At 39.8% G+C, this 27,363-nt stretch overlaps 1 protein-coding gene across 11 annotated transcripts in view; it reads right to left on the bottom strand.

The window, feature by feature from the left end:
- Nucleotides 1–27,363, bottom strand: part of BLTP1 (bridge-like lipid transfer protein family member 1) — a 478,785-nt gene that overhangs the window by 421,945 nt on the left and 29,477 nt on the right. For all 11 annotated transcript variants that reach the window (XM_089672161.1, XM_089672163.1, XM_089672166.1 and 8 more), the window contains exons 2-3: nucleotides 7,868–7,986; nucleotides 3,353–3,469 (exon numbers count right to left, since the gene is read on the bottom strand). In XM_089672161.1, coding sequence (XP_089528287.1) covers nucleotides 3,353–3,469; nucleotides 7,868–7,961 — 211 coding nt within the window. In that variant the 5' untranslated portion in view covers nucleotides 7,962–7,986. The remainder of the gene's footprint in view (nucleotides 1–3,352; nucleotides 3,470–7,867; nucleotides 7,987–27,363) is intronic.

Here is a 27,363-nt window from a genome sequence, read left to right as displayed (position 1 = left end):
TAAAGCAGTAGAGAGGGATATGTGAAAGTACCCCTTATTTAGGAAAAGATGTAATGGAGAAATGCAGAGTGGGTGGTTTTTATTATTGGGGGGAGGGTGGTTTTAGGGTGGGTGGGGGTATTAGATAGGTGGTGGGGGGTAATGGGAATAAAGATAGAAAGGGATATAACTGATGGTTTTGTATGTTATATGAGAGTAATGATGAAATATGTATTTTACATGGAAAATTAATAAATATTTAAATAAAAAAAAAAAGACCAGGTGACTGACTCAAACAATGCAGAATATTACACTTATTTTCCTTCAAAAGCTCCTGGGTTGCTTTTGCAGTGTGTTTTGGATCATTATATATGTGTACTGTGAAGTGCCATCAAATCAACTTTGCTGCATTTGGCTGAATCTGGGCTGACAGTATATCTCTAAACACTGCAGAATTCATCCGGCAGCTTCTGTCTTCTATCACATCATCAATAAATACCAATGACCCAGTGCCACTGGAATCCATGCGTGCCCATGCCATCACACTGCCTCCACCATGTTTTACAGATGACGTTGTGTGCTTTGGATCATGAGCTGTTCACAGACTTCTCCACACTTTTTTCTTCCCGTCATTCTGGTACAGATTAATCTTAGTTTCATCTGTCCAAAGAATGCTTTTCCAGAACTGGTCTGGCTTTTTTAGATTTTTTTTGGCAAAGTCTAATGTGGCTTTTCTATTCTTCAGGCTTATGAGTGGTTTGCACCTTGTGGTGAACCCTCTGCATTTGCGCTCGTGAAGTCTTCTCTTGATTGTAAACTTTGACAATGATACGCCCACCTCCTGGGGAGTGTCCTTCACTTTTCTGGATGTTGTGAATGGGTTTTCCTTTACCATAGAGAGGATCCTGCAATCATCCACCACTGTTGTCCTCTTTGGACATCCATACCGTTTTATGTTGCTGTGCTCACCAGTGCGTTCTTCTTTTCTCAGAATGTACCAAACTGTTGATTTGGCCACTCCTAATGTTGCTGCTCTCTGATGGATTTGTTTCGTTTTTGAAGCCTTACAATGGCCTGTTTGACTTGCATGGGCAGGTCCTTTGAACGCATGATGTAGGTTTAAGAGCAACAAATTCCAAATGCAAATACCACACTTAGAATCAACTCCAGACCTTTTAACTGCTTAACTGATGAAGAAATAACGAACAAGTAGCCCACACCTGCCCATGAAACAGCTTTTGATTCAATTGTCCAGCTACCTTTGGTCCCCTGAAAAAGGGGGGATGGCTACTCTTAAGAGCTGTAATTCCTAAACCCTTTCTCCAATTTGGATGTACATACCCTCAAATTAAATCTGAGAGTGTGCACGTTCAGCCCATTTTACATAACTATAGCTTGAATATGTTTTGGTAAATACCTGAAAAAAACAAACTAAAATTGTGCCTGTGTCCAAATATATATAGACCTAACTGTACAAGAGTGTTTTCATGAATGGTATTTCTAGCTCTGCATGAGCTGCATGTCAAAAAAAAAAGTGCACTGTACTTGGGGTCTCTGCCTCTCTGCAAGTGGTTTTTGCCCTCGTTTACTTACTGTCTTTGGTTGCCCCCTGACCCCTATTTTTCTGCTGACCCCTTTTTCTTAACTTTAAGATTTTGTTTTACTGGTTCTCCTCCCTTTCCCCATCCCCTCTCTCCCCTCCTTTTTTCCCCTCCCCTCCCCATCTATCCGAGGGTTGAATTATGAATGTTTGTTTTCCTTGTTGTGCATCTTCGCTTTATGAGGATAAACTGCTCCTTGTCCTGGACTACTCTGCTGCTTAAATTTTCGTATCAGAGAAATATCTATGCCCTCCATTGTATACGCTGCTGTTTATGTACTGTACCATTTTTATGTATCTTTGCACTATGTACCAACCAGACATATTTGAGTTTTGAATCATTTTCTACTTTTATGCAAAAAATATATATATATCTGTTAAAAAAAAAACGTACATGAGCACAGGCATAGTTGTTCATTACATATGTAGGCACTGCTGCTTCTCACAGGCAACTCATCAAAACTACCTTGCTGTACTGAGCCACAAAAAAAACCCAACTAGTAGCTAGTTTACAACTTTCTATATTAATACTGCAACCAAAAATATACAGAAGCTGCCACTGCTGAACTTCTTCTGAAATTGCCAAGTTCCTGACTGTTCACATATAATTTTTTTTTTCTTTAACATTTTTTATTACATATTTTCAAATTATAAGCAACAAAGCAAAAATTAAGACAGTATAACAAAACAAAAAAAAAAAAAGAAAGGTACAGTATATAAGAGTACATTTACAGTATTGGATTCAAATCCACAGACATAAGATTTTTCAACTATATTGATAATGGTAAACAGTATATCAAATAAAGATTTTCGATAGTTCAGTCGCAAAACCTCACAGTCAATTGAATAATCATTATTTATGTTTGCAACTATAATGGAAGCATGCATGAGTATTTATCATTTAGCTAATATAGCTGAGTTACCCATAATTATATACCAACATAAATTAAAGAGAGGTAACAAGAAGTAAAAAAAAATACAAAGGGGAAAGAAAAGAAAAGAAATAAGTATACAAATAAAAGAAAAAGAGAAAGGTAAAGGAATAAAAAAAAAGGGAAAGGGAATATATCTTCTATATTAATAAAAATATAGAGTGTCTGATGTCTGTCAATAGTATTCGGGTCTAGAATATTGGAAAAACGATGAACTCTCACAGACCAAAAGGAGAACATAAAGCTTGACAATACTAGCTTCTATTTAGCTAATTTTTTGTCTGCCTAGAGAGTTCCTTAGATTAGCCTTCAAATACCATTCAGTATAGATAAATTATTTTAATTCATTGTCTTAATATAAAAAAATATATCAAAGTAGGAGTGGTAACTGAACAACGTGAATTGGCAAAGTGGTCCAAAGTTTATGCTTTTGAAAAGGATGCTTTATAGCGGTTTTAACACTGATAAAATACAAACATTGACTAAGGGGTTCACCATGACATAATTCACCAAACAATATACGTTGAGATAGAGCAGTAGAAAGCAGTCAAGAACTCCACCTTCTTGCTGATAAGCACTACATAATGCCCATATGCAATATTTGATAGTTACTCTAAGAGAAGAGAGAGAGAGAGAGAGAGAGAGGGGGAGAAAGAGAGAGAAAAAGAAAGAAAGAGAGAGAGAAAGAGAGAGAGAGAGAAAGAGAGAGAGAGAGAGAAAGAAAAAAAAGAAAGAATTTGTAAATGTCATGTAAACCCACTACCCATGTGATAATTCCCTTATTTCTGTTGATGGTTAACAAGGTACAACACTATTTATAAGGATTCAAAAGATTACTTACCAATGTGTATGTATCCATGTTTGTACAATCGATTTAATACCAGTGTTAAAATAAGTCCTATATTTCTGGAATTGTAATAAGTTAGATAAATAATCCATCCACAGGACAAGATGGTAGCTGTAACAAAAAAAATGCATGTAATAAGTCACTGGTATAAACCCAGAATGCCACTAGTACATCAGAGGACATTGCAACAATCCAAAAATCAACCACAATTTTGTCCTTATAAATGTGCTCAACTTAAAAGACCACCTCTAGCCAAAACTTTTTTTTTTTCACTTTCTACCCTTTTGATAGCTTGTAACAGGAGAAGAAATGAAGGGAGAGATTGTCACCAGGAGAAAAATACTCAAATAGTAATAAAAAGTTGACAATCTGTCCCATTTTACTGCAAGGAAGTTCCCACTGGAGAGATTTCTCACCTATAGGAAATGAGAAGTCTCCCAGATGGAGACACACACTGTAAAAAAAACTCGCTCTGACCCATTCTGCCTAAAATGTAAACATTTAAAACATTTTTGTCTGGAGCTATCCTTTTACAGGATGTACAGTACCACCCATAACCACTTCTATAAAATGATCTAATAACATAAACAAGAAAAACAGATCAGCCAGCTGTTACTGCCTCTTCTCTGAATGTGTAGACAAGGCCTAGTTAAGGCTCCATTCACACTAGGGCGTTTCAAATCGTGGGTGGAATCACCGCGATTCTGCTCGCAATATGAAAACGCGCTGTGACAATGTGAAAACGTGTGATCATGTGTACAGGTGCTAATCATTTCAATGGCACCTGAAAACGTAGGGCATTTTTGCTGGCACAGTTTTCCGCACGAAAAACACATTGCAATCGCGCAAACAAAATCCCGAGATGTCACAAAATTGCTTGTGCAATCGGGGCATGTTTGTTGTGTGGAAAAATGCCCTGCAATCGCAGAAAAAATGGCTCACGAGTTTTCACATTGTCACAGCATGTTTTCAAATTACAGGCAGAATTGCAGCAATTCCGCCCGAGATTTGAAACACCTAAGTATGAATGGAGCCTAAGGGTCCTACCTACAGTAGGACACTTTGAGAAATTTCTTGAACTTTCAAAATTGTGTCCATTCAAAATTTTGTCTATCCAACATATAGCATTGGCCTTTTTTTTCTTTTACATATTATCTTTATGTAGAAATGGACACGTGGAAATGTTCCTTTAAGATCCTTTGCATGCTTCCTCAACTTGCTATTAAAGATTAAAAGGCAAAATAAATATGACTTAAAGGGTACACACAGCCCTAAGGTGAACACGGACCACAAAATATCTGTCTATTTAAGACTTCCTGACCTTGAATGACAGTTTCTGGCACAAACTGACTAACTTGTAACCCAACAAACCATCCATACAATATCTCAGCATAAAATATTTACCATAACAAACATGCTTAAAGAAAAATAAGAATCAAACAAAGCAGAACAATCAAAAACAATTATAGGGATAAAACGTATGGTGAAAAACAAACTAAAACCAAACAACCCCTGCCTGGGAAAAATCAATAGGCTTCAAATGAAAAAATTATGAGACATTACCAAAAATCAATGCTCCATATTATATATATAATTATTTATAATTTTTTAAACACAATGTTCATGAAGCTTATTATAAATCATTTAAATACAATTTTCGAAATTTTTTTATTTATACCCTCTCATTTACAAAAAGCACAAGCTCGTTGTTTTACTTAGTATTTCTCTCTTTATTTCTACTTTGTTTTTAAAATTATGGTGAAACATTTTATAACTTTCAATTTTCATCTTCTATTCTTAAAGAAACCTACATTTCTCATATATGTATGCCTAAAAGCATCGAAAAACATCTGAGACTGGAGTTGGGCTTTAACTAGTTGTAAATAACACTTGCTCAGGCAGTATATAGAAAGATACAATGTAACATATTGCTTAACAACATTTGTATTTCTGTTCATCTGCACATCAAGGTAATGAACTTAGATAAGCAAATGATGTTAGTTAAAGCAAGTTAAAAAAAAAGAAAAAAGTTGTTTTTTGGGGGGGTTTAAATAAAATGTTAATTTACTGAACCCCTTATTAACCTTTAGTTTACAGTAATCAGCTCTAATTAACTCCTTATTCTACTTCTCCCTTCAATTATCATTTTTCTGCTGATTTTGTTTGTTTGCTTCTATTTTATTATCTATTAACATTTAAACTTGTAACTTGTTAATATTTTACACATTGAACATAAATTTACACATTTCCCATTTAAAAAAAAACACTTTATTTCATTTGTAGATAACCTTGTGGTGCTTTGTACCAGAATCATAATTTTAGTGTCAGGACAAATTACAGAATAAAATGTGTACTTTTTATGTGCAGTAACACTATTTTTAAAACTAACCTAACCTTAATAAAAAAAAGTATGTTTTGTTGCAATTTGAGCGGCTAACTGATTAGCACTTCCGCCTGGCAGCACTAGGGTCGTCGGTTCGAATCCCAACCTCGGCACTACCCATCTAGAGTTTGCATGTTCTCCGTGTGTCTGCGTGGGTTTCCTCCCACACTCCAACACACATGCTTATAGGCTAACTGGCTCCAGTCTAAATTGGCCCCAGTATACTGTATTTATGTATGAATGTGAGTTGGGGACCTTTGACTGTAAGCTCCTTGAAGGCAAGGACCAGGGGCGGACTGACCAATTGGGCATTGCCTGAGAGCCCAGGGTCAGTAGAGGGCCCAGTCACTAAGCGGTATCTTACCGCATCGGAGTACAAAATAGAGTCTATATTGTATTAGAAAGGTTAAAGCTTAGGTTTGGCGATTTTTATGGTATATTTTTAAATCAGCACCAGTGGCGGTAGTTACATAAATGATGAGTATGCTGCAGGGTTAATACGATCAGCTCCACCTGCCACAGGCACTCTTCAGAAATGCAAACTATGCCTGCCATTTCTATCGATTCTCACAATGAAAAGTGCTCTGTGAATGGAGGAGCTGGACCTTTCATTAATTTGCCCATCCTCCATTAATAGGGCAGTTGTCACTGCAGGAACTGACAGTATGGCTTCTATGAATAGAGCAGTGGGGGTAAAGGGAAAGGGTGAGAAAACTATGCACTTTTGACGAGTGCCTGTGAAAGGTGGAGCCGCTTGTACTAACCCACACAACACTGGAAGATCACACCTGTGGGGGCATCCGGGGAGGGGGGGGGGAGCAGAGAACGGAAGCACAGTGGCTAAGTGATTAGCACTTCTGCCTGGCAGCACTAGGGTCCTTGGTTCGAATCCCAGCCACAGCACTACCTCCTGCAGTTTGCACGATGTTCTCCCTGTGCCTACATGGATTTCCTCTGGGTACTCCAGTTTCCACATACATTCTAAAGACATGTTGGTAGGTTAATCAGCTTCTGTCTAAATTGGCCATAATATGTGTATATATGAATTTGAGTTAGGGACCTTAGATTGCAAACTCGTAGAGGGCAGGGACTGAATATACAATATATGTAAAGGACTGCGTAAACTGATGGCGCTGTATAAGTACCTGAAAATAAAATTACAAGAAACAGAGCAGCCACCAGCACACAGGACACTTGTCATTCATACAAGCATCATCCCTGGTGCTGGATTTAAAAAAATAGGGATACAAGCAGAGAGACAGGGACAGAGAGAGTTACACAGGCAAGAAAGCATAATACTGCTGAACATGTCTGTCTCAATTCTGGCTGCAGTCAAACTCCAAGCAGGCTTTCACGTGTTTTGTCAGTTTAGCCACTCTGCCATAAAGCCCAGACAGGTGGAGGGCTGCAGTGATGGTTGTCCTTCTGGAACTTTGTCCCACCTCCACACAGGATCTCTGGAGCTCAGTCAGAGTGACCATTGGGTTCTTGGTCACCGCTCTTACTAAGGCGCTTCTCCCCCAATTGCTCAGTTTGGCCGGGCGACCAGCTCCTGGAATAGTCCTGGTTGTGCCAAACGTCTTCCATCTGAGAATTATGGAGGCCACTGTGCTCATAGAAACCTTCAGAGCAGAAGAAATATTTTTTGGATCTTTCCCTAGATCTCCATGTTTGCAATAATCCTGTCTCTGAGCTCTGCAGGCAGTTCCTTTGACCTCTTGGTTTTTGCTCTGATACAGTATGCACTGTCATCTGTGAGGCCTTTTATAGAGAGGTGTACCAAATCATGCCCAATCAATTTCATTTAGCACAGGTGGACTCCAATCAAGGTGCAGAAACATCTAAGAAAGGTTCTGAATACTTCTGCCTGTGATATTTCAGTTTTTCTTTTCATAAATTTGCTAACATTTCTAAAATTCTATTCTTTCTCTGTCATTATGGGGTACTAAGTGTAGGTTAATGATAAAAAAAATTAATTTAAACAACTATAGTGTCAGGCTGCAACATAAGAGAAGAGGATCTGAATACTTTATGAATGTTTTTTATATATATATATATATATATATATATATATATATATATACACACACACACACACACATACATATACACACATAATAACTTACCCACAAGCAGCCAAACAACATTGGAATTGTGTTCAGAGAGATATCCTTCAAGTTGAGTAATAGTTGGGACAAAGCTGTCATTTGTAAGTTCCATTGCGAGCAGTCTTCTAATTTACTGCCTGGAGGGAAAAAAAAAAAAAAAGGTTGAATAATCTGCAACAGCAATTTAAAAAAATTGATGAGTGTATATTATATATATGTATATATAAAAGCGGTTTTATTACGCATTGTGTAATTGTGATAACAATAAAGCAACCTAGTTACCAACTTGACAAGTTCATTACAAAAATTTATGGAAAAAAAGCTTAGAGTACGCAAGTGATCTCTAAATATATTTAACACAGAAAATCCATGTTATACAGCCAATATGCACAGTAAAGCTGGGGAATAAAGCAGTTCTTGAGTCAGCACCATTTGTTCCAAGAATGGTCTTTGTATAGCTCAATAATGTTAGTTTGGCCTCTGCAGTACAACACCGATTTCACAGTCCAGAGGCACTCAATGATTAAAGCAGTTCTTCAGTGACTTGTGGAAAAATAAAAAAAAAAGTCAGCAGCAACAAAAACTGTAGCTGCTGACTTTTAATAAACAGGGATCCAACGCTGTCTTCACCTGGGCCACTTTCTTCAGCGGTCTTTGGTCCCCGGCGCTGGCATATTAACTGTGGGCAGCCGGCTATGACTGCTTGTGGCCTAATAGCTGGCTGCCCGTTGCACATGAGCAAGCCCCACAGCTTTCCGGAACCTGTGACGTGTTCCAAAAAGCTGCGGGGAAAAGGGGGGGGGTGACCTTCGGCGAGGGAAAGTGGGATTGGGTACCTGTCAAAACTAGGTTCCCACTCCCCCCCAAAAAAAACAATTATGTGCCTAATGAATGTAAATGAAGAGGGGAGAAGGAAGAGTGGATTTTTGGGTGAAGCTCCACTTTACTAACATGTTTTGGAGATTTGGTGCTATGTTTACCCAGGTTAAATTCTTTCCCCTAATATAAACCTGTACTGTTCCCATTCAGGGCAAAGTAACAGGCTTTACCAATAGGCCCCCATTACACTACTTTAATTCGCTAATCTGTCTTCTCCTTCTGAGGACGCAACTTGTCTGGCTTTCATGTCAATTTAGGATTCATGCACAAGGACACATTCAGGCATACACCATCAAGAACAAGCATATTCTGGCACAGTAGTCACAGGTGTTGGAATAGAGCCGCATCCAACGGCAAATGCAGTATGTAAGTTGCTGCAGCTGTACGCCTATAACCGCAGATCTGAGAAGTTACAGTTGTGTTCAAAATAATTGCAGTGTGTTGAAAAAAGTGAATACAGCTCAAAATCCTTCTAATAGCTTTTATTTCCATACACACAAATGCATTGGGAACACTACACATTCTATTCCAAATCAAAACATGAAGAAAAATATATCAAATTTGTGTTGTTCTTGTAAAAAAAATTGAAAAGTGAATATTAGACTGTTCAAAAAAAATAGCAGCGTTTGTATTCATTTTACAAAATCAAACATTCACTATATAAACTGAAAAATGTTTGAAGATTTGGCTTTCCTTTGAATCACTTAATGAATATTTAGTTGTATAAGCACTGTTTCTGAGAACTGCTGTACATCTGTGTTGCATTGAGTCAACCAACTTCTGGCACCTGTGAACAGGTATTCCAGCCCAGGATGATTGGACTACATTCCACAGTTCTTCTCTATTTCTTGGTTTTGCCTCAGAAACTGCATTTTTGATGTCACCCCACAAGTTTTCTATTGGATTAAGATCCGGGGATTGGGCTGGCCACTCCATAACGTCAATCTTGTTGGTCTGGAACCAGGATGTTGCACGTTTACTGGTGTGTTTGGGGTCGTTGTCATGTTGGAACACCCATTTCAAGGGCATTTCCTCTTCAGCATAAGGCAGCATGACCTCTTCAAGTATTCTGATGTATTCAAACTGATCCATGATCCCTGGTATGCGATAAATAGGCCCAACACCATAGTATGAGAAACATCCCCATATCATGATGCTTGCGCAACCATGCTTCACTGTCTTCACAGTGTACTGTGGCTTGAATTCGGTGTTTGGGGGTCGTCTGAGGTGATTGTAGCCGTATTAGTGCATTTGCGACAGAAACAATTAAGTACTGTCCGTGATACTTTTTTTATTTGCTCTAACATACAATTTTGAGGACAAGCGTTCGGGGGATGTCCCCTTCTTCAAGGTCCAAGCAGTACTATACAAATCACAAAGTTTCAGCAGAATATTAGAAGGGATGAAGAAAAAAAAAAAATAGGCTAGAGATAACAGACAGCAAAAGCGAGGGGGGGGGGGATACTACACTCACACAGAGGCAGTCATGCTTGAGGTGATAAAACTGTTGGATAATGATTGAGGAATCCCATGTCCAAATTCAGGCCGTTATCTCCTGTGTCAAATAGAATTATCATTCTTAGTTCAAAAGTTTTTCTTTCCTGAATGGATTTGAAATTTCCTTTAAGAACTAAAATATTGAGGTCTCCCATTGTGTGGCCTGGTTGTGCGAAATGGTGTCCCACATGTGTGCAAAGGTCATCTTCTTTATGTTCCTTGATGGTATGTCTGTGCAAATTCATCCTTGTTTGCAACTTCTGTCTTGTATTGGGGTTGTCTGACAAACTGTCTCCGGCCACTAGACCCAAAAAGAACAATCTTACTTTCATCAGTCCACAAAATGTTGCGCCATTTCTCTTTAGGCCAGTCAATGTGCTCTTTGGCACAAATCTTTTTTTCAACACTGGGACTTTGCGGGGGCTTCTTGCAGATAGCTTGGCTTCACATAGGCGTCTTCTAATTGTAACAGTACTCACAGGTAACTTTAGACCTTCTTTGATCTTCCTGGAGCTGATTGTTGGCTGAGTCCTTGCCATTGTGGCTATTCTATCCATTTGAATGGTAGTTTTTCGCTTTCTTCCACGTCTTTCAGGTTTTGGTTGCCATTTTAAAGCATTTGCGATCATTTTAGCTGAGCAGCCTATCATTTTCTGCACTTCTTTATATGTTTTCCCCTCTCCAATCAACCTTTTAATCAAGGTACGCTGTTCTTCTGAACAATGTCTGGAATGACCCATTTTCCTCAGAATTTCAGAGAGAAATGCACTGTAACCAGCATGTACAACATTTGCTGCCTTCCTTCCTTAAATAAGGGCAATAATTGCCACCTGTTTTTCAAAGAATGAATGACCTCACTAATAGAACTCCACACTGCTATTATTTTGAACATGCCCCTTTCAATTAGTGATTCAATTACACAGAATCAGCAGCATGCATGTCATAACTGTTGGGTCTGTTGGATTTCTATTACTCTACTACACCTGCTAATAAATTATTTGCCATGTAGAAATATCATTTCTACCAAAAACAGTGATTGATCAGGTTAGTGATGTCTGACTGCTATTAGTTTGAACACAACTGTACATGCGTACAGGCACAGATGAGCAGCCCTAGACGTGAACAGTTTAAGTCCAGGACCATTCTTCCACCCCATACACAAGTAACCACACACAGCACAAGCAGCCAGTCAGTTGTGTTGTGCAAGAAGCTTGCTGAAAAGAGAAAAAGCCAGACTGACAAACAGGGGGGCCCATCATCCTAGTGCTCCTCCTTTCACTGTCACAGACTTGGGGAGGGCCAAGATCTAGAAGTTTTTAAAGCAGAACTAAACCCACCAAGCACCATGTGCAGCACCAAAGCAACTGCAGATCAAACAGAGACTAAGGCTACATTCACACTAGCCTTGTTAGCAAGCGGCAGACAGGTGTTTGGGAAGCATTTTTACCGTTTCCCAAACGCCTGGGAAAATTCTGCACATTGCAGCACATAGTGCTGTTCAAACGGGAGCGTTAGCGTCGCGGCAAAACGGATGCCTCTGGTCGAATCAGGAGGAGATGAAGCCTCCTATTTAAGTCTATGGAGCCACTCCGCAAACGCCCAGCCGGCGTTTGCGGTGCGGTTGCAACGCATTTTTGGAGCGGTAACACCATTCAAACGTCATTATAGGCATTTGTGGGGCGTTTTTAACGCTTGGCAAATGCCTAGCAACTCCCGCTAAACCGCGCATGCAGCATCCGCAAACACAGAACCAACGCTTGTCAAACACTATAGGGGCATTTGGCAAGAGTTGGAACAACAGTCAAGTGTGGACGAGCCCTAAAGCTTGACATATATGGATCGAAGTTTGGCTGATTCAGCAGGGATTGGATGATCTACAAATCAAATTCTGCTCAACTGCCCTGTCGGTATTTTTTCGCCCAGTCGGCACCACAGGCAATAGGCTGTAGCATTGATCTGTGTATTTTGATGGTAGGAGAGTCTCCCCGCTGTAATAATACAATGCACAGCAGGGAGGATTCCCCATCCACATTGAATGTGTGGATGGAGGAACTGGGTTCCTTTTTTCTTTGAAGCTATGGGCTGAACGCAAAAGAAACTGACCCATTTATGGCCAGCTTAAGATAACAGCTTCCTTGGCTGTAAAGGAAAGGAAGGTTTAAAACAGTGCCAAGACTGGATGAAATAAGATTTGATAAAGGCAGCCCTTTGGTTCATGAAAAGTACAGATCTCCTTTCTACATATGGATTGAAGATATGGCTCAATGGAGAATAAGTGGTTCCTGATGCGTAATCAAATTTCACCACATAATGTCCATGGCTATTTCAACATTTCATGGTTCCATTTGTTAAACTTCTTCCTTAAAGTCACAAGTTAATGCTGGTTCATGCTACGCAGTACAACCCATATCTGTCTCATGATGCATACTTCCCATATTTCAGCATATTTTTTCTCATTTAATGAGCGGGCAAGAACCTAAAATATGCATATTTGTTCCACAGAATGCTTTGCATACAAACAGTTAGTGAAAAATGACATGATTTTTATCCTGGGTGATAGAAACATCACCATGAACATATTCAGCCAAGGCTGGAGAAGGGACAATATATATTTTTATCTTTAGATACTTAGCTGCCACTGTGTTTACAATCTATCTGCATCCAGTCCCATGTGTACTGTCATGTCTATTAACTACAGCAAGTAGCAGAGTAAGCTTGCTGCACTTTCCAGAATCCAGCAGGAACACTGAAAACACTCCAGCATCTGGGTTGGCTGTTATTATTGGCTGATTATTATAATTATTATAAACATCAAGGTAACAGCCATATAAGTCACAGATAGAAATGGTAGAGAATTCCTGATAAAAGATGTGTATGAAAGAGAAAAAAAAAATTACAGAGCATGAAAGTGAATGAATAAATATCAGAAAGTCATTAGTTATATAGCATATGAAAGTGACATTCACAAGTTGTAAAAGTGTTACTAAACTCACAACAGTAAAATCAGTCTGTATATGCAGTATAGCATGCTTGTCATACTCACTGTGGAACCTAAGGGGTTAATCCCCTGCATTGCATAAAAAGGCCTTTTAATCCTGACTTCTCTGCTCCTCCTCTTGTTCAAATGTCCATGTCTTATCTCCTGATAAGACAGACTGAACCCTTAGCCATTCTGCACATGCTCAGTTTAGTATGTATTGCTAGAGAGGTTTTTTGTTTTTTTTTGAAAGAGAGTACATGTGATCAGCACAGGGCCAATCTGCACTGTCCAGACAGAGGTCAGGGGTTCTACATCCTCCTAGAGCAGAAAGGAAACTCCTCCTACAAGCTTTAACCAGTGCTCTGCTGAACACTGATAGAAGTCACAAGACTGCTCTAATTGCTGATGAGAAAAGGATTTAGCAGTTTATATTTACTAAAATAATTGCATTTCCATGTTCTGTGTACCGTAGGAGACCGGATATAGTGAATGCAGGGCCCTGGGTTTAGTAACACTTTAATCATTCCCTGTAATTTAACACATATGAAGAATGACTTGCAGTGAATATTTAGTGAATGTTATATTCACTGCATTAGAAATATGCCACCTAAGTGTAGTTTTAATACCAACCCTGTTTGAGTGCTTGTCTCTGCCCCACAGGACCTCTATGTCTGCCATCCTGATATGTTCTGAAGATAAAGTCACTCACAGACAACACACTGACTAATTAATAGCCTGAGGGATATCAGTGAACAGCAAAGAGTTTAGAATTAGGGAGAGGCAAGTCTCATTCAATGTGTGAGCCAGGGTCACAAGGACCAATGAGCACCTGAAGGGCAACATGTTACACACTCACATATACAGTATATATGACTATTAAACAGTTTGCTAGGCAATACATGGGGCTAGGATGAATGTGTGCTATGGAAAAATTATGTATTAATTTCACCCCAATTCTCCTAAATAGCACTGCCAGACAGAACCCCCCGTGAGAGAAAATTGGGTGGGGGAGTTCAAAGAGTGCAGCAACACACCAAATAAGAGATTAGTATATATGATGGGGGGAAAAAAAAAACAGTAAGTGCAGACTGAGACTCATATACTAGAAAATATTACATAGACCTGTCACCTGGGCCACCCACACGGAGCATGAGATGACAAATATATACGCAGAGGTTTTGTTCTACGTCAAGCAATCTGAACACTCAGGGATACAAGCACCTGAAGTTGTATGTAAATCTCAACTTCTCCCACCACCTGAGCTTTCCTATTGGTTCTTTAAAAGCATAGTTGTACAGGCTCCTCTCCTTGCTTACGGTATACTGTGGACCTCCGTGCATTAAAAGTGGCAGAAAGTCAGATAGAGCCTACCTCATTTCCCAGTTGTAAAACATCAGCATCTTCTCTTTCCTCCCCAACCTTACTGTCCTTGGCCCAACGCTTTCATTTATTGGATTTCAGTTCTTTCAATGATGAAAACTCAGCATCACATGCAGGCATTTTGCTAGGGCAGTCTGCATGAAAAAGCAGTCTGCTTAGGAATGCCAACTTGTCCAGACAGACCCCCCCCCCCCCCCCCCCATTAAAGCATGTTGATAATTGCGTAACTTCTTCAAACAGCCAGCTCACTGCTTGCATCAGGGCTGAGGACCCTTGAGAGACGTACTGAAGCAGGATGATGTGATATTTTTTATTAAAGCTATTGACAGCACTCTGCTTGCCCCTCTCACCAGCCATGGTCTGCACTTCATAGAGAAACACAGTGGCACAGTGATTACATCATTTGGTCTAAAGTAAGGAATGCTATTAGACTGGAAAGGTTTTATTAAAAAATAATTAGAAAGCTGATGAGTGAGAAAGGAGGAACAGAGGAAGGAAAATTACAAACAGATCAAACTTTAGCTTTAAAATCGCTTGGCAGGGGTTTATTCTGATTTTGACATAAAAGAGCCTATTTCTGTTGATCAGTGTCTAAAAATAAATAAATTAGTCCACTGTGATTCAATGTTCTATGACAATAACATGCAAACTTCCAAGGCAGTGAATACAGGAACTGTAGATATACTGTGTACTGCTAGGAAAATGCAACCGTCTAAAATTAAACCACTGAATTCAGTATTCTCACGAGATACAAGATTCTACTACAGAAAAGAGGTCGTACTCCTTTAACCAAAGCAAAGAATGGATTGGAAATAACAAGCACATACTTTTTATAGAAACAGGAAACACAGACAGTGAAAACAAGTTCACACAAATTTCAGAACATCTGCTCACTTGATAAGAAGTAAAATGGCTCATTACCAAAGAAACAAGACATGATTCTGTAGAAGAGTTACTGCATTCCACCCAGCACAGGCCCTACTCCTAAAACATACGCTGTTGGATTCCACTAAACTGCAATGAGATAATTCTATGTAAAGCATACATAAACATGTTCACACGGATTAACAGCATGTTCAGCCCCGTTTACATCTCACAATTTTGGATTGCGGACAGAATCACAGTGATTGTGCCCAGGATCCCAAAGGGCGTCAGAAAGAGTTTTTGGGTGCCATTAAATCACAAGTTTTAAAGAAGCACTATGTATGTTGCCCAAAATGGAGCATGAGCTTATTTTCGGGCGACAAACATGCATAGGGCTGCCCTCTGTGTAACACACAAAATTGTTCAACCAAAACCGTGAGCAGAAACGCTTGTTCCCACTACGTGAAAGTGTGAATGCATCCTTCAACTGCACCACCACACAGATTTACATACACTGAAGTTGGATGCAAAGTGCAATGTAATGATTGTCAAGGTGTATTTTTTGTGCATTTCAACAAAATGCAGAATAATGCAATAATAAAGTCCCACTTCCAAAATGTAAACTTTTCATATTAGTGGGTTCTTTTTGTTTATTTGTTTTTAATCTGGCACTATTTGTAAATCACAACTCAGTAGTTAGATGAGTGGGCAAAGGCTGTTTACTGCCCTTTGTGTTTCCAAATCGTGACCACATAGAGAGCAAGGAAATATCTCACGGACATAGCAACCTGACAGAGGTCCTAACCCTTTTCCACTCCTTTCAGCTGAAGCTCCAATTTATAAAGTGGAACTTTCCAACAGCAAATACTTCTTGTAGACTTTTAACCAAAAACATACATTTGTCTTGTGAAAGAAAAATTCCATTTCCCCAGCAAAGGCATACACAGATATTAAGTCATACCAGTTGACTATGTGTTGCTTCGTATTTTAGCAGTATGTGCCCATTTACAGGATAAAGCAGTGCATGTACATGTTCTGGTGCGCTAAACAGTTCTTTCAAAATTATTTCGATGTATGTGATTTTGGAGGCATGATGCATTTTATAACAGGATAATTCACAGGACACAATGGGGTTGATTTACTAGAACTGGAGAGTGCAAAATCTGGTACAGCTCTACATAGAAACCAATCCGTTTCCAGTTTTTTTTGTCAGAGCTTAACCACTTGACCTCCAGAGGATTTACCCCCTTCCTGACCAGGCCATCTTTTGTGATATGGCTCTGCGTTACTTTAACTGACAATTGCGCAGTCATGCAATGCTGTAGATAAGTGAAATTTTATGTCCTTTTTTCCCACAAATAGAGCTATCTTTTGGTGGTATTTGACCACCTCTGCGGTTTTTATTTTTTGTGCTATAAACAAAGAGACCAATAATTTTGAAAAAAAAAAAATAAATTATATATATATATATATATATATATATATATATATATTGCTATAAAACATATCCAGTAAAAATATTTTTAAAAAATCTAATTCCATCATAAATTTAGCCAAAATGTATTCTGCTACATGTTTTTGCTAAAAAAAAATCCCAATATGTGTAAATTAATTGGTTTACGTGAAAGCTATAGTGTTTACAAATGTTGGTCGGTTTATTTTTATTTTGTTTATACTAGTAATGGCGGCGATCAGCGACTTATGACTGCGGCGGGCATTCTGTCAATGGCGGGGAACTGACTCACTGCCACTGACAATCACAATGACACTAATACAATGTTCAGTGCCATCCCCAGTGACACCAATACAATGATCAGTGCTAAAAAAAAAAAAGCACTGACACTGTACTAATGGCACTGGGCAAGAAGGGGTTAACATAAGAGGAAATTAAAGGGTTAACTGTGTGCTGGGAGTGTTTTACTGGGGGAAGGTGTGCACAGCCATCCAGAGCAGTGTGCAGGAATTGACAGGGAGGGGTACTGTTCGTAAACAAAGCAGCCCTTCTTCCCGTTGGAGATCCTCGGTAATCACCGGGAGCCGGCGGGGAATCACCAGCCGGGACCCGGTGATTGACAGCCGCGAATGGTGGTGCGGGAAGGGCGCGTGTGCGCCCCCAGCCCGGAAATGCAAAATCATATATGTACGTGATTTTGTGCACCCCTGCCGCTGTATATCTGCTATAGGGCGGTCGGGATGTGGTTAATATACAAAATCATCTGACCACCTTATTTAATCATTTCTGTTCAGAGGTCTTTCCTGTCCTCAGGGAAAGGTCTGAGGGAGGAGTTTCTAGTACTCTGCTGATGTACAAATCTGTCTCTGCACAGCGGTTAGTGCTGTGCCAATTACATGACCTAAAAAAAGCTTTCAGAATAGAGAATTAAAAAAAAATAAATAGCAACAAAGTGCTTTGAAGCTTCATACAAATCTACATTTCAAATCAATGGTGAAGGTGGAGTTTAGGTTGACTGACTCACTCTGTTCATGCTGTAAAGAGACCTATTGGGAGGTTCTGCCAATTGCAGGCTGTGACTAGCCCCTCCAGCCTGTGTCTATAGTGTGTATGTGCTGGAACTAACAGGGAGGTGAAGCCTCCATCAATCACCATCTTATATCCTGTCCCCTAAGTGTTTAGCAATATGAGGATATGGAAAACATGGAGGAGCAGGGAGGGAGGGGGTGTGCCTTTTATCTCTGTGTATATGACCACTGGTGTGACTCTATAGTTACATGGACTACACAGATAAAAAAACGGAGCAAATGAACAGCTTGGAAGGGAACTGGAACAGGATCAACCAGGATTTTTGCAGTCTACGGGAAGCACAGCTTTTTGCCTTGTCTTGCATTAGTAATTCCAACGCATCAGGTGTGGAAATGTTTTGAAAAAACTACTTGTCCAGGGACTAAATCAGGGCCCCAATCTACTTGTCCCTCATGACAATCTACTTGTCCAGATTAAAAAAAAATGCTTTAACCAAAACCGTATTTAAAATCAGAGGTGATTTTTTGAATGTCAGAGCTTTTAAAAACAAAAGAGGCTTTATGGCGACTTAAATGTGTAATATTTTTAACAATGCGCTGTTTATCTCCTCCTTCCCTCCCTGTCTCTCTCCAGCACCGCACCCGGAGACTAGCAGGGAGGGGGGAGACCTTACAGTGTGATGAACAACGATTGGCTGCTTGTTAGGTAAGGGTGGGTCAGGGCTTATACTTTATCCCTTTCACTGTCAGAGCCGTTTTTGCTGCCGGAGCCGTTTTTGAATTTTTTGCACACGTTTAAAAAATCATTTTAGGCCTGAAGATTACATAAAATCCCCAAACATTATATATTTTCTGAAAGCAGAGACCCTAGAGCAGCAATGGGCAAACTACGGCCCGGCGGACCTTTTAATCCGGCCCGCGGAGCGTGGCAAACATCGGCTGTCAGAATGTGTGTAGGCGGGGCAGCGCGAGGAACGTGAGGGGAGCTAGGCTCCTCTCACAGTCCGCCCTGAAGACCGGAACGGCGCGGGAACACGGCGAGAGGAACGCGCGGAGCAAAGGTAAGTGAATTGACACAGGGGGGACTTGGCTTACTACTTGGGGGGGGAATAGTACTGTGGGGGATGAAATACTATATGAGGGATGAATTAATATTGGGGGATGAATTACTATATGGGGGATGAATTACTATATGGGGGATGAATTACTATGGGGGATGAATTACTATGGGGGATGAATTACTATATGGGGGATGAATTACTATGGGGGATGAATTACTATGCTTACTATGGGGGAATGTTACTATACTTACTATGGATGACACATACACATCATTCATCTACTCTTGGTCCGGCCCCCGGGTCCAATATATGAACCCATTGCGGCCCTCAAGTCAAAAAGTTTGCCCACCCCTGCCCTAGAGAATAAAATAGTGGTAGTTCCAATTTGATTTTACCGCAAAATTTTTGTAAAAAATACAAGTACGTTAATTTTAGGGCACAATAAAGCAATAAATTACCCTTTTTTTTTTGTAAAATATAAAAGATGAGGTTGCAGTGAGTAAATAGATATCCAACTTGTTAAAACCTTAAATTTCTGCATGCTCGAGAAATGGCGACGAACTTCAGTACCCTATATTTTCTATAGGCCGACACTTTTAAAGCTCCTTATAGGTCACCAGTTTAGTGTTACGGAGGAGGTCTGATGCTAGAATAATTGCTCTCACTCTGGTGTGCGCTGCGATATGTAATGTGTTTTGCAATCGACGGTCTCATGCGTAGGCACCCCAGCGTATGCTTTTACATTTGCGTATATGTGGGGGCCTCAATATTTTTTTTTTTTTGGGGGGGGGGGGGTATGTACGTGGGTATAACTTTAATTTTTTACAATTGGAAAAAAAAAGAAAAAAAAACTTTTTTTTTTTTCATCACATAGGGGACAACATCCCTTATGTGATGATTTTTGGTGACAGGTTCTCTTTGAGACATCCAAGGTCTAAAAGACTCTGCATGTCTCCCCTCTGCTCTACTGAATATAATGTGGTGCACATCACACCACATTACATTCTTTCCTGGGGATTGCATTACAATCTCTCAACGGAGACCCGGAAGTGACATTGTAAAGTCACTTCTGGGTCAGCACAAGAAGGGGAGGGGAGCGGACTTGTCTGCTCTTTAACCTCCCCTCTAGCCGACAGCAAGCCGGGCCCGCAGATGGGCAAGCGGAGCCCGGGAAACCTCATGGGGCGGGGGTGTGGAGAAGCTGGCACTGTGTGGAAGCAATCGGCGGCAGCGCTGCCGTGGAATGCTTCCACCTGACAGGTGAGCCGCTGCTTGCCCGCAGCAGGGCTAAAGGTAGAAGAAAACTACCTGCCCCACGCCTGGAACTACATGTCCCGCGCATCGGGTGATAGGAATCCAACATCCCTGTCATTTGCACATGTGCTGCGAATGGAGAGTGGACGCCCGAAATGATTTAGCGCCGATAGCTGTACTGCAGATACAAAGCTGTGAAAATCTATTTGCCCCTTCCTGATATGTTTTCCTTTTTTTTGCGTATTTGTCACACTTAAATGATTTAGATCATCAAACAAATTTTAATATTACACAAAGATAACCCGAGTAAATACAAAATGCTGTTTTTAAAATGATGATTTCATTTACTAAAAGAAAAAAGCATTAGAGGGTTTTTGAGCATGAACAGCTTGTTGAGGTCATGCCACAGCATCTCAATCAGATTTAAGTCTGGACTTTGACTAGGCCATTGCAAAACCTTAATTTTCTTTTTTTGAACCATTCAGAGGTAGACTTGCTGGTGTGTTTTAGATCGTTGTCTTGCTGCATAACCCAAGTGCGCTTGAGCGTTTACTTGGGTTATCTTCATAGAATATTAAAATTTGTTGATGATCTGAATCATTTAAGTGTGACAAAAAGGCAAAAAAAAAATCATGAAGGGGGCAAATACTTTTTCATGCACTGTATGTTGTGCAAGTCATCCATACAAGGTGGGGGACACACTATTTTTTTTATATCAAAATGACCCCTAACGTTAACTCTTAGAAGTGCTTTCTTTTGTCATGGTTCTAGAACAACCTTTCTTAATCCTTTTACACCGAAGGAATCCTGAAAAAAAAAATCATATCTTGGTGAACCCCTGCAAAAATTATTTCAGTGGCAGCTAGTGGGAAGAATGCCCCCCCCACAGTGGTGGCCAGCATGTCACCATTACAGACAGCAAAAAAGATGATTGGTGTAATGCCACTAGCTTTACCAATTGGTGTTGGCCCCATACCTATGCCAGCACCATGAGATAGGAGGTCAATTAGCTGAAGCTCAAGGAAACCCTAGCAACCTCTGGAGGAACCCTGATTGAGAATGGCAGTTCTAGAACATTCAAAGATCTGTAAGTTAGTAGAAGATGTAAAGTGATTATTTACATCTCCACCGTTGACAGCTTTGACATGTTAAGGGGCAAAAATGGTCACATATAGCTGCATGTTTTTTTGCATTTATCCAAGATTCTTATGTGTATGGTGGCACCATAAACAAAAAATAATTCTCCACAGAATGACTGTTTTCTGAAATTCTTTTTCAGTTTTAAGAAATGGTCAATTTAAATGTAAACAGTATTTTGCAATGTTCTTCTTTAGCAGCGTTCAGTTGCTTTGATCTCCCTTTCAGATCAAAAACAGTCACAGATGTTACTATATATAATAGTACATAGCAGACTAAATGCAATATGTGACATTAAACTTTTCAAAAGACTAACAGCATTGGCACAGCTTGAATCAGACATTGAAAATGTTCTTTCCATGACAAATGATATGTATGCAATTCTAAAGCAAAGTGTTCGTTTGAAAAGCATGGGTTCAGTAAGCTCAGGTTTGCCAGAAAAGTGCAATATGAAGATACTGCCATATAAAAAGATTACAGATCACTGCTTTAAAAAAAAAAAATAAATTAGAAGGCTTTTGGGGTAGACAAGACATGCATAGCTTTCAGCACAATGTCTGCCAATTACAAGCACAAAGCCTGAAGACAGAACATAGCTAATAATACTTTCTGCCTTATCACCTAGCAATCTACTCATGTAAAGTGACGACTGCTGCCAGCTCATGACCGAAAGAATATCCAAAAACAATCTTTTCTACATTATGGTTGACTCAGCTTATAGCCATATAACCTTTTGCTAGGGACATTTAACCTCAGATAACTGTTGACAAACTTTGCCTTTAATTAGAAAAATACTCAAAATAGCATTTCGCTAACGCTCAATACAAACCAAAGCAGCCACCCCCAAAACTGGAAAAACACATAAAAGCTTTTAAAAGCTGCACTCCAGGCAGATATAAAACACCAGCCTTTTCCAGTTATGCATCCATAAAAAAATCATTAAATACGTTTTTAACTACTGCTACTACAAGTGTCTAAAATCAGTTATTATATTCACTTCTCATATTCCCCAGTGCATAAGACTCAGAGAGTGGTTAAGCAAGCATTGTGCGCTAATAAGGACTCCAAAGCATTGCAAAGTCCTGTCAACACTAGGAGTTTGCTTAGATGAATTTCATTGGCCCAACTCTGTCAGTGAGTTGCACATTCTTTACCGTCTAATAAACAGGCTGGGGGGGAAAAGGTTTCCAAAGCTGTGGTGCTTGACTGTTAGGGCACATTCAAATGTATGCATATGCATAGAGATGCTCTTGTTTAGCATTAGGAATGTGTGTTGTCATGAATCAGCAAGCGTTCCCTTTGTGAGATGACATATGCTGTAACGCATGGTGATGCACGTTTTTATTGCAATTTTGAACTTACAGTTTGGAGTACATACGGTTACCAGCCATTGCCCTAGGCTTGTTAATACCTGTTGGCAACAAATCAATATCATGGGAAACTAGGACCCATGCCTTTTAGTGCATTAGAACACAACAGGCCCTAACAAACAAAATTGAGGTCATCCACCTAACATTGCGGTGTGGCGAAGATTTGGGGATCTGTCTGTGCAGAACGTTTTTACGCTGGTAAAAAAGAGTTCACATGCAGTATGTGCATATGCTATTTAAAAGCTGGAATTCAACTTATAGGATAAGTGTATGAGGGAAAATGGAACAGCCATTTTATATATCAAACATTTTAGTTCTGATTAAGTGGATATATATTGAATGTATATTTTGTTATTAGAAGTCTTATTGTGTAACAGCTGTATTTCTTGTGTTAGAATGCTATTCACATCTCCAGCTGGGAAGATTGCTAGTGGAAGTAACATGCTTGTGTGAATGGCCATTTACATTTCAAAGAACTGCACCAGAAACCAGAATGTAAATTCAAACCAGTTAGCTAGATTCCCACCCATTTTAGGACATATAAATTGTATTCACTTTCCTAGGAAGTTTAGAGCATTACTTTGAATCCAACACCATGTATTGCTCTGCTCTCCCTGCATGGAGGTCTAGCTACATGCTTGTACAATAAACATCTACTTTTCAATCTGGCTTTAGCAGTCAAAATGTTACTGAAACCCATGAGTTTTGAGTTTCCCCGTCAAGTGCACCTATTGTAGCATGTTATATATCCCCCCCCCCCCCGTTTTGACAGCGAGCCAGGGAGGTTGCTGTCACAACTTAAAACAAAGCCCTACGTGACTCCGCCCTCCCACGTCATTCATTCACAGAGTTCTGTGAATGCGAAAACTGAAAGTACTGACAGCTATTGCGGTTGTCGGCTTGTAGCTCTCTGTTAACTACCAGGGCACTGTTGAGTGCTGCGGTACTATAGTTCATTGAGTCTTCCTGTCAGTGGACCTCATAGGAGGTACAAGCAGACAGCTTACACAGACTGCATAGCACCTGCAATCTAATCGTAATTCAATGCTTTCCAGGCTCATAGTAAAAAATAATAAATGCAAATTTTTTTACCTGCAAAAAGATGCGCATTGGTTTTTTTTTACAAAAGGTGAACTTATCCTTTATTATAAAGTATAACCTCTTGCACAGGTAAGAACACTACTAAACACACTTGCGATATTTATTAGTTCCTAACTTTGATATGTACTCAGGAACATATTAAGAAACCTAAAGCAATGAAATGCCAGTCAATCAGTCCAGTCATTTTGCACTAGGTTGGCCGACAGTCTTTTATCCGAATTCTCAAAAGGCATGCCTAGTCAACTCCAGCGAAATAGCACTCTGGCATCTTAGAAAGACTTCTCAGATCACTATGATTTCCCTCACCGTAAGCCAGCACTGGTAGTATGGACTTTTCTGCCCTTCCCTTTACAATATGCATATTCACAAACGCTTGGCCAATGCAAACATTTATGCTCATGCATTACTAAAAATATATTATTATTATTATACAGTGCCAACAGTTTGCACAGCGCTTTACAATATAAGGGAGACAGTACAATTACAATACATTTCAGTACAGAAGGAATAGGAGGGCCCTGCTCGTGGAGCTTACAATCTAAAGGAAGGGGGAGATGGTACAAAAGGTGATAGCTGCAGGCGATGTTCTGATGGAGGTGGCTCAAGTACAGTTCTTAGGTGGAGGTGGGGTAGGCTTCCCTGAATAAGTGAGTTTTCAAAGACTGCCTAAAGGCAGACAGAGTGGGGCCTGACTGGACATACTGCTGTAGGGAGTTCCAGAGGATAGAAGAGGTTCTGGAGAAGTCCTGGAGGTGAGCGTGGGAGGAGGTGATGAAGGAGCTAGAGAGCTAGATGTCTTAGGAGGAGCAGAGTGGGCGATTTCGGTATGAGGTTGGTGATGTAGCTAGGGGCAGTGTTGTGGATGGCTTTGTATGCTGTGGTTAGTATTTTGAATGTTATACATTGGGTTAGTGGAAGCCAGTGAAGGGATTGGCAGAGAGGGGCAGCAGTCACTGATTGGTTGGTAAGGTGTATGAGTCTAGTAGCAGCGTTCATAATGGACTGAAGGGGGGTAACCTGTGTAATGGTAGACCAGTGAAGAGGAAGTTGCAGTAATCAAGGCAGGATAAAAACAAGGCGTGGATAAGTTGTTTTGTGGAGTCACTGGTCAGAAATTCTTTATTTCCACAGTTCAAGAAAGGTCTCATGTACAGGCATTTCCACTTGCAGGTGGAGCAAATTTACATAGTAATGCACAGTGGAACAAATATATAACAAACAGACTGACATCAAGTTGCCAGACCAGTACAAAGAGCATATGTATAAGAATATTCCTAAATAGTGATATGTATAGAGTGCACTGTGAAGCAAAACTGCAGATTGAAAATTTAAACATTTTCATTTAGTAAATGTGTCCTATGGGAAAGTAAAGCTTAAGACGATAAGAGGGATTTTGGGGACAAAAGAGGAAAATATGAATAAAGAAAGAGAGCGGGAAAAAAGAAAAGAGAAGAAAAAAAATATTTGTGTATGAATGAATAGTAGATATGATATAAGAACAAGGTTTTAATGAGGAAAAGCCCCCTGGGAGGGGGTGTTGAAATAAGAAAAAGAGCACATTAAAGTCTAAACTCTCAAACAGTCATGTGAGGTGCTTCCTGAAAAATGATGTAGACAGGCCTTAAAGGGAGGGGCAGAGGAAGCTTTCTATGCCTGTTCAGCAGTAGATTGAAAAACTGGTGCATAATCTGAGGAAAACCTATACTGAATCCAATAGAACCATGGTTCTTTAAAAACTCCTTTTTTGTCCTTCACACAGCAGGTCAGATCCTCTATGTGCATGATATAGTTTACTTTGGAGTACCATTGGTTATAGTGGGTGGATTGAGTTGTTTCCAGTTACACAGGATAAAAGCCTTTGCTGCATTAAGGAGATGGATCAATAAAGATTTTTTGTATTTGGATTTGAGATTAGTCATGAAGTGAAGTAAACAGGCCAGATTATTTGCAAGGTTTATGTCTGTAAAATGGGAGATTACAGGTACAATCCGCTACTAGAATTTTTGGAATATTGTACAGTTCTAGAAAATGTGTATAAGGTACCCAATGAGGGGCTTTACATCTCCAGCATGTGCCACCAGTGTCTGGATACAAGCGAGCCAGTATTGAGGAGGTCTTGTTCCACCTGGTCATTACTTTAAAATTGAGGTTTTAAAATGCATTACAGATGGATGTGTTGCGTAAAAAGAAAATGATGTGCTCTTTGCTGTTCTATAAAAGACATTTGTAGAGCCTTTTCCTGTTTTTCTAGAAAGGATTCGGTCGGTAGTTCAAGTTTCAAAAGGACTAACTGATGCGAGATAAACAAGGTACCCGGTATCGGCCTTTCCGAACAGCAGAAATCTTCGAATCTGGTCAAAGGTCTCTGGAAAGTCCCAGTTTCGAGCAATAAGTAAATAAAACGAGAGAGTTGAGTGCAACGCCAAAACACCCACACTGGTTCAGCCATTTCCAGCTGGGAGAGATCTGGGATGCACCAGCATGATTGAAAGATTAAGTGTCTGGCTCAGAACCAAATCTGCTGAATCCTAGTAGTAAGATTTTATCATTTTGACTCGGGAAGAAGTTAGGGTGTCCAATAATCAGTGTCATTGGCAATAGGTAGGCTGGAATTCCCCATTGTTTCATCAGTGAGATGAAAGAGAGCTGACACTGCGGACCACAACATTCCACTGAAACTGCCCTACTAAAACTCACTAACGTTCTACCAACTGCTAAAACAAATGGGCATTACTCCATACTCATACTATTAGACCTTTCTGCTGCCTTTGACATACAGTGGATATAAAAAGTCTACACACCCCTGTTAAAATGTCAGGTTTCTGCAATGTAAAAAAATTAGACAAAGATAAATAATTTCAGAACTTTTTCCACCTTTAATGTGACCTATAAACTGTACAACAAACTGAAATCTTTTTTTTTTTTATTTGGGGGGAGTAAACATAAAAAACTAAAATAATGTGGTTGCATAAGTGTGCACACCCTCTTATAACGGGATATAGCTGTGTTCAGAATTAAACAATCACATTCAAAATCATGTTAAATAGGAATCAGTACTCACCTGTCATCATTTAAAGTGCCTCTGATTAACCCCAAATAAAGTTAAGCTGTTCTAGTAGGTCTTTCCTGACATTTTCTTAGTTGCATCCTACATCGAAACCCATGGTCCGCAGAAAGCTTCCAATGCCTCAGAGGGATCTCATTGTTAAAAGGTAATAGTCAGGAGAAGGGTACAAAAGAATTTCCAAGGCATTAGATAGACCATGGAACACAGTGAAGACAGTCATCATCAAGTGGAGAAAATATGGCGCAACAGTGATATTACCAAGAACTGGACGTCCCTCTAAAATTGATAAGAGGAAAAGAAAACTGGTCTGGGAGGCTGCCAAGAGGCCTACAGCAACATTAAAGGAGCTGCAGGACTATATGGCAAGTACTGGCTGTGTGGTACATGTGACATCAATCTCCCATATTCTTCATATGTCTGGGCTATGGGGTAGAGTAGCAAGA

Source organism: Staurois parvus, unplaced genomic scaffold, assembly GCF_062004578.1.
Source record: "Staurois parvus isolate SC_StPar_1 unplaced genomic scaffold, SC_StPar_1.0 ptg000122l, whole genome shotgun sequence".
In the NCBI taxonomy this organism is placed as follows: domain Eukaryota; kingdom Metazoa; phylum Chordata; class Amphibia; order Anura; family Ranidae; genus Staurois; species Staurois parvus.
Note: the sequence above shows the minus strand (reverse complement) of the source record. Positions and strands in the feature narration are given on the sequence as shown.